This window comes from Artibeus jamaicensis, unplaced genomic scaffold (genome assembly GCF_021234435.1).
Source record: "Artibeus jamaicensis isolate MK-2021 breed Jamaican fruit bat unplaced genomic scaffold, CSHL_Jam_final contig_519, whole genome shotgun sequence".
Lineage (NCBI taxonomy): Eukaryota > Metazoa > Chordata > Mammalia > Chiroptera > Phyllostomidae > Artibeus > Artibeus jamaicensis.
The window spans coordinates 18,531,680-18,547,002 of record NW_026521871.1 but is presented as its reverse complement, the minus strand read 5'-3'; the positions used below and the strand labels follow the sequence as shown (position 1 = coordinate 18,547,002).

The window sequence follows — 15,323 nt, the reverse complement described above, 5'->3', positions numbered from 1 at the left end:
GCTAATTATGTTTGTCAGTAGAGATAGTTTTTATTCTTCCTTTCTAATTTTAATGTTTTTATTTATTTTTCCACTTTTATTGCACTCTCTGGGATCTCCAGTACTATATGGAATAGAAGAGGAAACAGCATACATGCTTGTTTCGTAGCTGATTTTAGGGGAAAGCATTCAATATTTAATAGCCAGGAAATTAAAGTGGTACAATACTATGAATTAAGCTATAAACCTTATTCATATTTTACCAGTTTTTCTCCTTACATCCTTTTTTCTGTTCCAGAATCCGATTCTGTGCTCCACGTTGCACTTCACGGTTAGCTCTCCTCAGTACCCTCCAGTCCACAACGGGTCCTCAGTCTTTTGTCGTCTTGACATTTTTTATAATTACTGGCCATTACCTTGCAGAATGTTCCTCAGTGTGGGTTTGTCTGATGTTTTCTCATGATTAAACTGAGGTTATGCAATTTTGAAGGACAAGAATACCATTAAAGTGATGCTGTGTCCTTCTTGGTGTATATGACATTAGGAGGTTCAGTAAGTCAGTGAACCTTAGTACTGATGACATTTACCACCTGGTTAAGTTGGTGACTGCCAGTTTTCTCCATTGTAAATTTACTGCCTTTTCCTTTGTAATTGATAACTATCTTGAGGAGGATATTTTGAGATTATGAAAATATCCCATATCAAGTCAAACTTTTACCCATTGATTTTTAGCACCCATTAGTAGATCTTGCCTGCATCGATTATTCTGGTTGTATTTGCCTAATGGGTTTGCATTTTCTTCATCCCTTCTGTATTTATTAAGTAGATTTTTTTCTGTAAGAAGGAGTTGTCCTTTCACACCCACTTACTTAGTTAGTTATTCAATTTTTCTTTATTTGAGTATAAACTCATGGGTATTTAGTTTGTGCTGTGCACTTTAATCCAATACTATCATTTATTTTGCTTTTCAGATTGTTTTAGGTTTGGCCATTGGGAGCTTCTTAAGGTTGATTGCTGTGTCCTTTTGACATGCCTCCATCCTTTTTCTAAACATGTCTTTCTGTTCTGGCACCACAAAATATTCTAGCTTCATCTTGTCCTGCCCCAGTGTTTAAATTTAAGTGTCTCTCCAAGGAGCTCTGGTCCCTTTTATTGGAGAATGGTGTTTAGAAACCAATTCTGGCCACTAGGTATGCCCGCTGTTACTGTGTATCACTGTTCATAGGTCCTCTCAGTACACAAACCAGGAAATATATGTATCTGTATTTACCTGCACATACATATACAGGTATATTTCTACATCTTTCTGTATATTAAAACCATGAGTCCATACTGATACCTCCAGTTCTAATACAGTTCATTCTAGCTTCTCCACTTTCCTTATATGTAAGTTCTTTCTCAAACAGTGACAAATTTGTCTCTATTATCAATATTGATTGGATTGTTCAATCCTAACATATACAAACAATAGGTACAGAATTGCTAACCCATACCAATTTACTAATAACAAGAATACAGTGCACTTGTTTTTGTTTTTAGCCTTATAATATCTAGCCAAAATACTGTTTCCCTGAAATTTACTTAGGTTAGTTCTTTTCTTCCCCATTCCTTTTGGTGTGATTACATTATTCATTTGTAATACAGTCAGACTCATCTGTTACTGTCTATATTCCCTTTGGGTTCTACCACGAAAGGTAACTGTTTATTTATTTTGGGTGTTACGTGCTGTGGTTCTAAGAGTCGGAGCTAATGAGAAAAAAATATACACTCAGAACTGCTGCTTCCCTCTCATTCTACTCTCACGACTCCATTTCTAGTTGCCACCTTCTTCCCACCCCTGAACCATCCACTGCCCATAGATAACCATTCTCTTTAGAGTCCAATTTATCTTTCTATACTTATTTTGCATAAATGAGCAGATATGTTTCTTATATCCCCTTCTTTATTACATGATAGGCAGGATACTATACATACTTGCTTTTTAAACTTTTATATATACACACAGTTGTAACTTAAATAACTATTCACAGTAGTTAGTAAAAAGTAAATATTCATAATAGCCAAGATATGGAAACAATGTTAGTGTTCATGAACAGATGAGTGGATAAAGAAGATGTAGTATATATATATATGTAATAGAATGTTATTCAGCTCTGAGAAAGACAGAAATCCTGCCATTTACAACAAAGATGGGCATTGTGCTAAGTGAGATAAGCCAGACAGAGACATATTTCATAGTACCATCACTCACAGGTGGAATCTAAAGAAAAAGTCCAATTCATAAGAGAGAGTAGGAGAGTGGTTGCCAATGGCTGGAGGGGTGGGGGAAATAGACAGAGGATGGTAAAAGGGTACACATTCTCACCTATGAGCAAGGTCTGAGTATTTAATGTGTAACATGGTAAGTATAGTTGGTAAAACTACATTCATAATTAAAATTGTTAAGAGAGTAGACTTAAAATGTTCTCACCTCCCCACAGAGACAAATCAGTGAGGTGATGTAGAGTTTAAAAATCTTACAATGTTATTTGTTAATTACACCTCAAAAGAGCTGAAAAATAAAATGACATCCCTACATTTCTGTTTTGTTGATTTAAAAAACTGTGAATGGGTATTAATTTTTTCAAAGGCCTTTTCATCATCTATGGAATCTTCTCACTTTTTAATTGATCTACTAATGTGGTATATGACATTAATAAATTTCCTAGCATTAAACCGACCTTGCATTATTATTCCTGGACTAAACTTTACTTGGTCATGGTGCACTACTTTCTTAATGTGAGTTTGCATTCTGTTTGCTAATATTTTATTTCATGTTTTTATATCAATATGGATGAGCGACACTGGTCAGTAGTTTTCTTTCTTTGTATTGTCTTTAGCTGGTTTAGGTATTAATATTATACATGCTTCAATAGGAGGTGGGGAGTTTTTCTTCCTTTTCAATGTTCCGGAGTAACTTTTAGAGTGTCGGGAGCATCTGGATCTTGAAGGTTTGGTAGAATTCCTCTGTGAAACCACCTGGGCCTGGTGTTTTCTGTGGGGTAGCTCCTCAATAACTTTGTCTATTCCTTCTATGGAAAGTGGCCTGTTTAAGCTTTCCAAATGAAATGGGGTCAATTTTGGCAATCTGTGTTTCCTGGGGAAAATATCCATTTCATCTAGGGTTTCAAATTTATGTGCACAGACAATTGCGAAGTAATATTATGATTTCTATAAATGTTTTCTGCTTCAACAAATATTTCCTATTTGTCAGTTCTTGTTATTTGTATGTTCTCTTTTTTCTTGATCATCTGGTAATTTTAATTTTTAAAAACTCAGGATTTCATTAATTAGATCTACTCTTTCTCTATTTCCTACTTCATTCTGCTTTTATCTTTATTATTTCCTTCCTTGTGCTTTCTTTTGAGTTGCTGTCGTTATTCTTGTGGGTTTGTTTGGATGGTGAATTCAATTTTATCATTCTTTTATTTGAATTGATAAAAGTGCTTATTATGGTTTTCTCTTATTGCTATTTCTATCATTGAGTCTTTGAGTCTCCTACAGTTTTTGCTTCATAAAGATCATTGCCGTGTTATTGGTGCATATATTTTCAAATGTGCTCTATCGCCATTGTGAATTGTGGCTTTTAACATTAAAAAATACTTTGTCATGCTTAATGCTTTTAGGCTTGAATTCTACTTTGTCTGATATCAGCACTGCTATTGTTTATCCCTTGATTTTTACCTTTTGTGATCATTGTTTTAGGTGTGTCTCTTACATACAGCATGTAGGTCTTATTTAGTGAGCCAAGTCGAACATTTTTAAATAGAAGAGTTAAACACATTCACATTTATTAATATGACTGATATGTTTGGTCTCGACTGTGACAAAACATTTTATAATTATGTATATTTTTATATTTGTTATATTTTGTGTACTCTTATTTATAAGTGATTTTTGGTATTTAGGAAGGTTTATGTTTTTGTTCTAGTGTTTACACTTACACCTTTTTAAATGTCCTTTTGCCCTTGTTTTCTTACTTGAACCTTTACTCTCTGGCCCTCCTGGTCCCCACCCAATGTCCACCCCCATTCTTTAACACTGCCTACTGCCCACCCCCACAACAATGAGCTTTTTCTATTTTCCTCTTGCCTTTTCTTTCTACTTTTTATTTGAATGATTTCTACTTCATAACAGTACCTAGCATTTCTATATTAGTCCTCTATCCTCTTCCCCACCTTGGTCTTAGTCTTAGATGTACTTACTTATTTTCAGGTGCTCACTATCAGTTTTTTTTTTTCTGAAGTTTTCCCAGTCATTGTTGGGTTGGATGAAACTCACCCGCAAGCAGATTCCTCCAAAAGACTAATGAGTGTAGAAGTCTCTAAGTTCTTATATGCTAAACATGTTTTTTTTCTATAGCCTCCACATTTGAAGAAATGGCTGGATATTAAATCCTTGATTCACACTTCTTTCTGTAAATATATATGCTTTTTAAAATGCTGCTCCATAGTTGCCTTGCTTTGTATATTGGTCTTAGAAAGTATGATGGCAGACTAATTCTTTTGCCTTTATAAGATATTTAATCTTTTTTTGCCTGGAAGCCTTGAGGATTTTATCTTTATCTTTATCTTTGAAAGGTAATATCTTCACAAGGATGTAAAAGGAAGAGTTGACCATTCGGGGTTAATCTTCCCTAGTAACCAGAGTTCTTTCAATGTATACATTAACCTTTTTTCTATTTCTGAAAAGTTTTCTTGAATTATAATTTTAAATATTACCTGTTCTATTGTTTTTTTCTTCTTTAGGGATGCTGATAATATGAATATTATTTCTTTATTTTATTTTGTATTGGCTTCAGGTGTACAGCTTAGCGGTTAGCCCATCATATCCTTTACACAGTGTTTCCCTCAGTATTTCCAGTTCTCCAACTGGTGCCGCACACAATTACAGTATCATTGGTTGTATTCCTTATGCTGTACTTACACCCCGTGACTATTTTGTAACTACTTATCTGTACTTCTTAATCCCTTCAGCTCTTTCACCTAGTCCTTCAACTCGCAACCACAAGTTCTTGCTCTGTGTCTATGAGTCTGTTTCAATTTTGCTCTTTAGATTCTACATATAAGTGAAATTAGATGGTATTTGTCTTCCTCTGACTTATTTCACTGAGCATAATACTCTTGAGGTCCGTCCATGCCGTCGCAAATGGGAAGATTTCATTCATTTTTATGGCTGAGTAATAGTCCATCATATATACATGTATATATATATATATATATATATAATATGTATACATGTGTATGTATGCATATATGTATATGTGTGTGTGTATATTTTTTCATTCCACAGCCTTTTTTATCCATTGGTCTATTGATGGGCACTTGGGCTGCTTCATCTTTTCATCTTGGCTATTGTAAGTAACACTGCAGTGAACACAGGGTACATGTGTCCTTTTGAATTAGTATTTTGGGTTTATTCAAATAAATCCTCAGAAGTGGAATTGCTGGGTCATAAGGCAGATCCACTTTCAATTTTGTGAGGAAATTCCATACTGTTTTCCACAGTAGCTGCACCAGTCTGCATTCCCACCAACTGTGCACCAGGGTTCCCTTTTCTCCACATCCTCACCATTTGTCATTTGTGGATGTATTGATGATAGTCATTCTGGCAGGTGGGAGGTGACATCTTATTGCGGATTTCATTTGCATTTCTCTGACAGTAAATTCCTGTGGTCATTCAGGTGAGTGGTGATAGTGGTCTGGGCTGGTGGGGAGACGGTGGAGCTGGGGAAAAGTGGATGACATGAAGCAGCACTCAGGAGGCAGAAGTTACACAACTTGGAGATGCTATAGATTCTGGGGTGAGGAGGTGTCAAGGTTTCCCTCCCAGGTAATTCCCAGCATCCTGGTTTGAAGGCCACTGCCAGAGACCTGACCCAGGAGAATGAGCTGAGGAGAAAAAATAGTGCTTTCATTGTAACCATCACCCAAAGCCTTCCCCACCTTTGGCACTTACCTGACTCTGCCACTTCGGCAATAGGCACCCCCTGCTCATATGCCATGAAGCCCAGGACCGAGAAGATAGCAAAGCCGGCCACAAAGCTGGTGCCACTGTTTAGGCAACAGAGCATGATGCAGTCCCTGAGGGGAAGCAGTTAGAAGGGCTCAGGTCAGGGTGAGCTGCACAGGCTGGAACATTCTGTCTGAGCATCACAGCTGTCTTGTGTGGCAAGCAAGGCAGTGAGGGCACGAACAGAGCCATCTGCCTGGTGAAGCCCTTGTGCTTCAGAGAGGTTAGGTGGCTGGCCCATGGTCACACGGCTTCTGCTGCACCTCTAGAAGAGAGGCAGGTCGCAGACCAGAAGCACAGAGAGGGTGTGGGAAGGGAGGAAGGCTGGCAAGTGGGAAAGTGCAAAACTAGAAAGAAAACACTTGGAGACAAATCAATGCTCTTCCAAATCCCTGGTAGGAGAGGAGCAAAAAAATAATGGAAAAAAAAAAAAAAAAGGAGGGCAGAAGAAGCCTTTGAGAAACAGCTGCTTCTCAGCCAAGGGAGCACTGGCGAGCTCCCCATAGCCTCAGGAGAAGATGTCCCTCCTGGCCAAGCTTTTCACCAGAGCAGCACCCCACAGACCTCACTGCTCAGTCCCTGCTCTGTTGTGGCTGGAAGGCAGCCCTTCCAGGCTGGGCCCCTCATAGAGAGATTTATCAGAGCAATGACTGTCACCTGACTTTGGATGAGGCTCAAGAGCAAAGAAGTGCCAGCAAAAAGCCATGACCTAGGAGAAATCACACTACAAATGACTTTACCAAGATGAAGAAGATGGATTCCTCTAGTCCCAGATCCTCATACCCCAGGTTCCCCAACCTCATGAGGCCAAGACAGATAATAAGCCTCTTAGGAGCTGAGCCACTGCAGATTGTGTACTCAGGAGTTAGTCTTACATGTGTGATGCTCCACTTTAAAGGGAGCAGCTCCCAAGCGGCCTGTTCAGACCCCTGCTGGAGGTGCAACTAGCCTGGAGTGTCATTTTGGGTGGCCAGCTGCCTCTGCTTCCCCCTGTCAGGAGCTCATCACCTCCTCAGAGTGCTTTACCCTTGCTTGAAAGCTCCTGCTGCTTCCAGGGTAACTTTTCATGCCATGTTTGACCAAAAGCAGCCTTCTTTAATAAGTTTTAGTTCTACCTTCCCAAATAACCTGGAGTTCCTTCAGGCTTGGAATTTCTAAAGGTAGTAGCTCTGTAACCCCTTGAATTTTTGTTTTCTTGGTTAAATGCCCCAGTTCCCTTACCATTTCCACATCCTGCTCATGATTTCTAATACACTGCAGTTTGTTCAGCCTCTCTTCCTATCGTATAGCAGCACTAGACTGAAGAACAGAGTAGACTCTCACCTCCTCTTCTCTTGACACCATACTTTTTGTAATACAACCAAAGGGAACACTAATGTCAGTGACTGTAACACCCTGCTGTCTTACTATGACTCTGAGAGTCAGGGGCACAGTGGAGAGAGCATTAGACTGGGGCTCAGGTTCCAATTCTCCCTGCAATATCTTTTCTCTGGTCCTGCTCTCCAAGCAGCCCTAAGACAAGATGCTTGGGTAGACTGAATCTCTTGACTCCTGGGCCTTGTGATAGATTAAATGCTTTTCCAGCAAGTAGTTGCCTCTACTTCTTTCTTGGGGCGGAGCACATCTCTCTGCCCCTCAGATTTTGGACTTAGTCATGTGACTTGCTTTGGCTAATGGATGTTAGCAGATGTGACACAAACAGAGGCTTCAGCTATGCTTGTGTGATTTGATTTGTCCTTTGTCCCTTCTGTGATTTGCCACGAGAAAAGGCTCTGCCGGGGAACTGTTGTCCCTGCAGCCTGAATCCAGAATGTACCCACACAGACCAGACTTGAACCTGGCCTGCATCCTGGAGCCAACTCCACTCAATCCACCTCCCAAAGAAGAGCTTCCCCAGCTGACCGGCAGACTTGGAAGAAATAAAAACCAAAGCCTTGTTGGGGTAGGCCACTGAGTTCTGGGGTTGTTTATGACACAGCATTATTGTGGCAGGGAGTGACTGATCCAGGTTCCTTTAAAGAACTCTTCTGGCAGTGTGGATGCAGGATGGGCTGGCAGACCTGAGGACTTTATCTGCAAGCCTGATGTACCTCCTCTCAGAAGGAAATTCAGCTCAGGCCAGGGTAAGGGCAGACTTATTCCTGGGATTGCTCCTCATGCCTGTTTCCTGACACTGACTCACCCAACAGTGGGAAACAAGGTGGTGCTGGTGAGGAAAGCATTTTCTTCATGTCCTCTGCATTCAGGAATTCCATATCATTTGGATCTGCAATGTGTCCAGTCCTTGTGCTAGGGTTTTTTGAGTACTGTGTCACAGAATCTGGAGGCTCAGGGAGGAGTGGCACATACTCAGGTCTCACAGCTGTCTGGTGGTAAAGTTGAGATGTGCATCCATTTATCTCACACATGAAAGCCCACACTTTCTCTAGCATTTACACACAAAGGATGCTCCATTAGAATCAAGACTTCCAAATCCTGACTTGTGGACAATTATCTCTGGGCATCATTTTGTTGCTGAAAAAACAAATGTCCCTTACTGCATACTCTCCATCTTGCCCAGAGGCCTCCTGAGAAATGTCCTCACACCATCAGGAAGCCCTGTAGGACCTGAGGTTGCTCCCAGCCCTGTGTCCCATACCCCCACCCCAGAGCACCCACACCTTCAGGGCATGGAGCTCAGCTGCCTGTGTTCTGAAGTGAGGATTTTCCCTGCCTGATTTCCTCTATCCACATCCCTCTAATTCCTCCTCCACAGACCACCTTCTAGGTGAAAAGCTTATGTAACAAGCACTGTGAAGTTGGCAGCAGCTGAGCCAGCTTTGAAGACCTCCAGAAGCTATTATGCTGTCAGATGAGAGGGTACTAATTTACTCTCTCTGACCTAGGAAGAACTGCTCACAGAACCATTTGGTAAAGGAAATAAAATGAGCCTTTGGATTTGCCAATGTCACCTAGGGGATGGAGTTTCTTCTGCTGATGGGAGGAGGAACCTGCTTGTTGGATGGGAAAGTGGAAGGGATCATCAGTGACCAGCATGTTCACCCACATGCTCAGTGGGGAAGAAAGTTGCCACCGCCACGAGACACAGCCTGACAGCAAGGCAGTCTTGGCTGAATCCACACCAACTGCTGTAGTGAGGAAAGAACTGATCATCCCTGGGAACGAGGAATAGGGGAGCAAGAACCAGAAAGGCCCAGGTTCCAAGCCACATTCCATCACTGGCAATGTGAACGTGAGCAAGTGATTTACCCTTGGGACCCTATTTCCTTATCTGTATAATGGTGTGGCCCTTCCACGCTTCCTTACATGTCAGCCAGCACCATGCTAGACTCAAGGGACGGTGGCAAACAAGAACACCCAGCCTGTGTCCTCATGAGCTGACAGCCTAGCTGGAGGCGAATGACAGTGACTGAGTGATTTCTGCAGTGCCCAGCACAGAGGGCCCACACTGAACGCTGGCTGCTGGTGTGCTGTAGCTCTATGCAGACAGCATCCCTCTCCAACGTCCCAAGGGGGGCACACTCAACCTGGACTTGAGGTCTGCTGTGCTGCTCTCCCTGTCCCATGGCCTTTCTCTTCCTGTCCATGGTTTCCATTTTGTATTGTGGCTGACCGAGTGCTTCACCTCTCATTCCCTGGACTCCCCCCCCCCCCCCCCCGGCCCCATGGAGACTGTGAAGGTAGAAAGGACCTTTTGGACAACCTGGTCTGACATTTGGCCTCTGCAGGATGCCTCTGCACAGCCATGCCTAATCGCCTCTGCCCAAAGGCCCACAGGAACAACACAACTTGCTGCCTGACTGTGTATTGGATTCCACAACAGCTTTTCTTTTCAGCATGTTGGACCTTTCACTTTCACTTCTTCAGTGCCTTGGTTGCCCCAATTTAAGAACTGTAGACTTCTGCTGTGCCACTGCTGTATCTCCCAAGGTACCAATTCCAGCGTCTCACAGGAAGACACAGTGCATATGGCTGACTTAACAAATGGGTTAATAAAGTGATCATGAAGCTAGCTTTCAGAGAGGATGCCACCCCCTGACCACCAGTGAGGGGAGGAAGGCTAGACATTGAGTTCTATCACCAGTGGCCAGTGATTTAACCAATCATGCCTATGTAATGAAGCCTCGCACACACACACAACCCCAAAGGAAGGGATTCAGAGAGCTCCCAGGTTGGTGAAGATGCAGAGATTCGAGGATAGTGGTACACTCAGTGCATGGCAGCCCCATCCCCTCTCCCCATACCTTGCCCTATGCATATCTTCCATCTGGCTGTTTCTGGGTTATATCTTTTCACCATAAACCAGTAATCTAGTGAGTACAATGTTTTTTTTTTTTTAATTCTGTGAGCTGTTCTAGCAAATTAATCAAACCCTGTCAGACCCACAGATGACAACTTGGACTTGCAAATTATGTGTGAAGTGGGGAGGGGCAGTCTTGTAGGACAGCCCTTAACTTGTGGGATTTGGTGTTATCTCTGGGTAGATAGTATCAGAATTGAGTTTAATTGGAAGACACCCAGCTGGTGTCTGAGAATTGCTTGGTATGAGGGGAAAAAATCACGCATACTAGAATTTTATTCCTTGTTTTAGAATGGTTTCCTTTTAAAAATATTTAAGTCTTTAATCAGTCTGATACTTAGTATGGTGCATATGTGAGGATAAGTATGATTATCTACCTTGATTATTTTCCTCCAAATACTTATCCTGTCTCACAAATATGTGCTGAAAACCCTCCCTTTATCAATTAATCTGTGATCAGAGCCGGCTTCATTGTCATCATTCCATTAGTTTATACCTGAATAAGGAGCTCTTGGACTCTAAGGAAGGGAGATGCTGTCCAGTCACCCCTGAACATTCACCTGCTGTGACCAGGCACTAATTCAGGGGTACAGAGACATCAGTAAACAGACCATGAGCCTAACTTAGAGATTAGGATGCTAAATTCTGCTGTACCATGCACTGCTGGGTGACCCTGGGCAAGCCCCTGGACCCCTGTGAATCTCAGCCTTGTGGCAGAACTCAGACTGCTGGCCTGGAGGGTCAGGCAGCCAAGGTCAGACGGCCTTGGGCTCACCTCCCCATGAGCCCCAACTGGGTGCTGGGTGTAGCCAGCTTCAGAAAACCAGGGACGGAGGCCTGTCAGGCTGAAGGGCATGCAGAGCACTGGCCATTCCAGGTGGGTCAAGAAAGGACCCTACTGTCAAATGAGAAGGGGCAGGAAGCATGTTTATGAACACAAGGCAGAAAAAACAAGGCCCTTGGTGTCAGAAGAGCTAGGTTCCAGTCCCAACTTTGCCACTTATTAGCTGCATGACCTTGGACAAGCCACTCATCTATCCTGGAAAAAAGGGTGAGATGGAGACCTGGGTAAGATTCCAAAGTGGATTCGCTTGCAGCCTGGAATGCACTCTGACCACGTTTGGTTTTTTCCTAGCTCCTCCATGGCCTATCTTTGACACTGGGGCAGGGAGAGGCTGAGAAACAGCCATCTGTCTGGCCCTATAAGGTTGGAAGACAAACACAAGCTAGCTAGGCAGAGTGAAGAGCTCTCAGGGCTTGATAGAAAGCTGGCAGGGCCCAGGAAAATGCTTACCTGTAGCAGTTGTTGTTATAATTGTTATAACTTCCCAGAGCAGTCAGACAACCTAGGCAGATGGCATAGGAGAAAAAGATCTGCGTTCCAGCATCTACCCAGACCTGCAGAAAGGCACAAAGAAGTTGGCACAGAGAGAAGTCAGATGTGCAATGGCCCTGTCCCCTAAAATCCCCCATCCATATTCATCCTCTGATAAGGCTAGACAAAGGGATAACCAAACTTCCTAACCTTCTTAGAAATGTGATTTTTAGGAGTTCTATTCTTGGGAACCATTTGATTAAATATTAGTTTCCTTAATTAATTCCAGAATTTTTCAGAGGTTATGGATAGCAGTTCACTTATTAAGAACTAGGATGTATAGGAGCCAGCCTCAGCTGTGTAACCATGGAAAAGTTACTTAACCTCTCTGAGGCTTTGTCTCCTCATCTGCAAAGTGGGAATGAACTTCCCTTTCGGGAGTGGTGAGAGGATTTATGTAATACGGAAGGTAGGCCCCTGAGATGTGGAGCATGCTCATTGTCATGTTTGAAGCAAAATGAGTCATTTTTCTTCTTTGTGACTAAGACTACCATGAAAAAACTGTCATAGGAATTCTGGCCAAGACGGTGGCGTAGATAGACACACTGTGCCTCCTCACACAACCAGAAGAAGGACAACAACAATTTAAAAACAAAAAACAACCAGAACTGACAGAAAATCAAACTGTATGGAAGTCTGACAACCACAGAGTTAAAGAATACACACTCATCCAGATCAGTAGGAGGAGCGGAGTAGGGCAGCTGGGGTGTAGAAGACTTGTAGCAAGGCGATGGCTGGCAGACCCAGTGAGATGGCATGTTGTGGAATGGGGCACGCAAGGCTGTAGCTGGTGGACTGGGCGGTCTCACATTTGCACACGGATAAACCAGGCAAAACAAAGGGGGAGCAGGATCAACCACACAACCTAGGGTACCAGCACAGGGAAATAAAGCCTCAAACCACTGATTGAAAACACCTGTGGGGAGACTCACAGGGTCCTAGAATGTACACAAACCCACCCAGATGGGAATCAGCACCGGAAGGGCCCAATTTGCTTGTGGGAAGCGGGGGAAGTGACTGAAATCCAGCAGAGAGCGGAGCAAGCGTCATTGTTCCCTCTCGGACCTCTTCCCCACATACAGTGTCACAAAGCAGCGACATGGGTTGCCCTGCTCTGGTGAACACCTAAGACTCTGCCCTTCACTACATATCAGGTGGGTCAAGACAAAAAAAAATGGCCTGAAGGAAAGAACAGATCAAAGCTCCAGAAAAAATACAACTAAGCGATGAAGAGATAGCCAACCTATCACAGGCACAGTGAAGCACTGGTAATCAGGATGCTCACAAAATTGGTTGAATTTGGTTGTAAATTAGATGAAAAAAATGAAGGCTATGCTAAGTGAAATAAAGGAAAATGTATAGGGAATCAATAGTGATGGGGAGGAAACTGGGACTCAAATCAATGGTGTGGACCAGAAGGAAGAAAGAAACATCCAATCAGAAAAGAATGAAGAAACAAGAATGCAAAAAAATGAGGAGAGGCTGAGGAACCTCCAGGACATCTTTAAACATTGCAACATCTGAATTATAGGGGTACCAGGAGGGGAAGAGGAAGAGCAACAAGTGGTAAACTTATCTAAACTAATAATAAAGGAGAATTTCCCCAATCTGGCAAAGGAAATAGAATTCCAGGAAGTCCAGGAAGCTCAGACAGTCCCAAACAAGTTGGACCCAAGAAGGAACACACCAAGGCACATCATAATTACATTAGCCAAGATTAAAATTAAGGAGAGAATCCTAGAAGCAGCAAGAGAAAAGGAGACAGTTACCTAAAGAGTTCCCACCAGACTGTCAGCAGATTTCTCAGAAGAGACCTTACAATCAAGAAGGGGCTGGAAAGAAGTATTCCAAGTCATGAAAGGCAAGGACCTACATCCAAGATTGCTCTATCCAGCAAAGCTTTCATTTAGAATGGAAGGGCAGATAAAGTGCTTCCCAGATAAGGTCAAGTTAAAGGAGTTCATCAACACCAAGCCCTTATTATATGAAATGTTAAAGGGCTTTATCTAAGAAAATAGAAAACATGTACAGTAAAATGACAACAAACTCACAATTATTAACAACCACACCTAAAACAAAAACAAACTAAGCAAACAACTAGAACAGGGACAGAACAACAGAAATGGAGATCACATGGAGGGTTATCAACATGGGAGTAGGAGGGGGAGAGAGGAGGAAAAGGTACAGAGAGAAGTAGCAAATATGGTACGTAGAAAATAGACAGGGGGAGGGTAAGGATAGTGTGAGAAATGTAGAAGTCAAAGAACTTTTATGTATGACACATGGACATGAACTAAAGGGGGGAAATATGGGTGGGAGGGGGTGTGCAGAGTGGAGGGGAGTGAAGAGGGGAAAATGGGACAACTGTAATAGCATAATCAATAAAATACATTTAAAAAAACTGTCATAGGATTCTGTTCAGGGAAGCACTGTTGTAGCTGACCTGAACATAAGAGGTAGCATGGAAAGCCAACCAAATGTTTATCACCCTTCAAAATACACGCATTTTAGGCTTCTTATGTGGTACATATGGAAACTACTTTCTTATTGCCTAAGATCCCCTCTGACAAAAACTGCTGTAGACAGCATAACGTGCATAGCAGAAATTACAGTGGCTTCCCCTAACACTTTCTCCTAGGCTCTTTTTGAGCTAGGAGTTATGAAGGAAAACCCACAAATAAAAGCCAAATACAACTGATGAGACTGATGCCTCTGAACTGAGTGCCATCTAGAGAACAGGGCTTTGCACTAAACACAAACACTAGCAAATACTTATTAAACACAGCGAGCCAGGCACAGGTGCTGAGTCCTGTATGCATTACTGCTGAGCCACTTGAATATTCACAGCAACCCTATGTGGTGGGTGCTTTCATTAGCGCTCTTTTACAACGGAGAAAACTGAAGAACAGAGGTTGAGTAACTTGCTCAAGACCACACAAGCTGGCAGTGACAGATGTGGTTCATGGAGATTCACCTCTGGAGAGGCATGCTTAACCAATCCTGGAATTTCAGAGGTCTTCAGGTGTAACCCCCCACCCAACACAGGACTTTCTTCTGAGTATTTCTGATGGAACAGTTTCTACCTGATTACTGCCACTGACAGGGAGCTCACTATCTCATGATGTAGCCCCTTTCTTCATTAAAGAATTCTGACCATTACGACACTTCTTAAAATGAGAGGAAATTGCCATTTCTGTTTCCCTAGCCCTGGGGCCACCCAGACCACATCCATCTCTTCCATGTAGCAGAACTTTAAAGATGTGAAGAAAGCACCAGTGCCTCCTGGATCCTAAAACTCTGTCTTTTCCAGGCAAATTATTTCTATTTCCTCTTTTTTTTTTGGAGATTTGATTACATAGACAGGTCATTCTTCCTGGGGTTTGCTTGAGTTTTTTAAATCATTCAACAAATAGCTATTAAAATTGAAGGTGGCCTGTCAACCTAAGAAATGATACTTTTTCCCCCTTTAACATAGGGTCATTGAGTTTAGTGTCTTGGAGCTAAATGAAGAGCTTAGGGAGAACTCTTTCATAAAGTGTGCGCATTGGAGGGATGGGGGAGTGCCAGCACATGAGTGGGTTGAAATATGAAGGGAAAAAGAAAATGGGAATATGAAAA

At 42.4% G+C, this 15,323-nt stretch overlaps 1 protein-coding gene across 2 annotated transcripts in view; it reads right to left on the bottom strand.

Moving 5' to 3' along the window:
* The window catches only part of SLC6A11 (solute carrier family 6 member 11), a 126,924-nt gene that overhangs the window by 14,956 nt on the left and 96,645 nt on the right, over positions 1-15,323 (bottom strand). For both annotated transcript variants that reach the window (XM_053669060.1, XM_053669061.1), the window contains 2 exons: positions 11,625-11,728; positions 5,977-6,101 (listed from right to left, as the gene is read on the bottom strand). In XM_053669060.1, the coding sequence (XP_053525035.1) occupies positions 5,977-6,101; positions 11,625-11,728 (229 nt within the window). The remainder of the gene's footprint in view (positions 1-5,976; positions 6,102-11,624; positions 11,729-15,323) is intronic.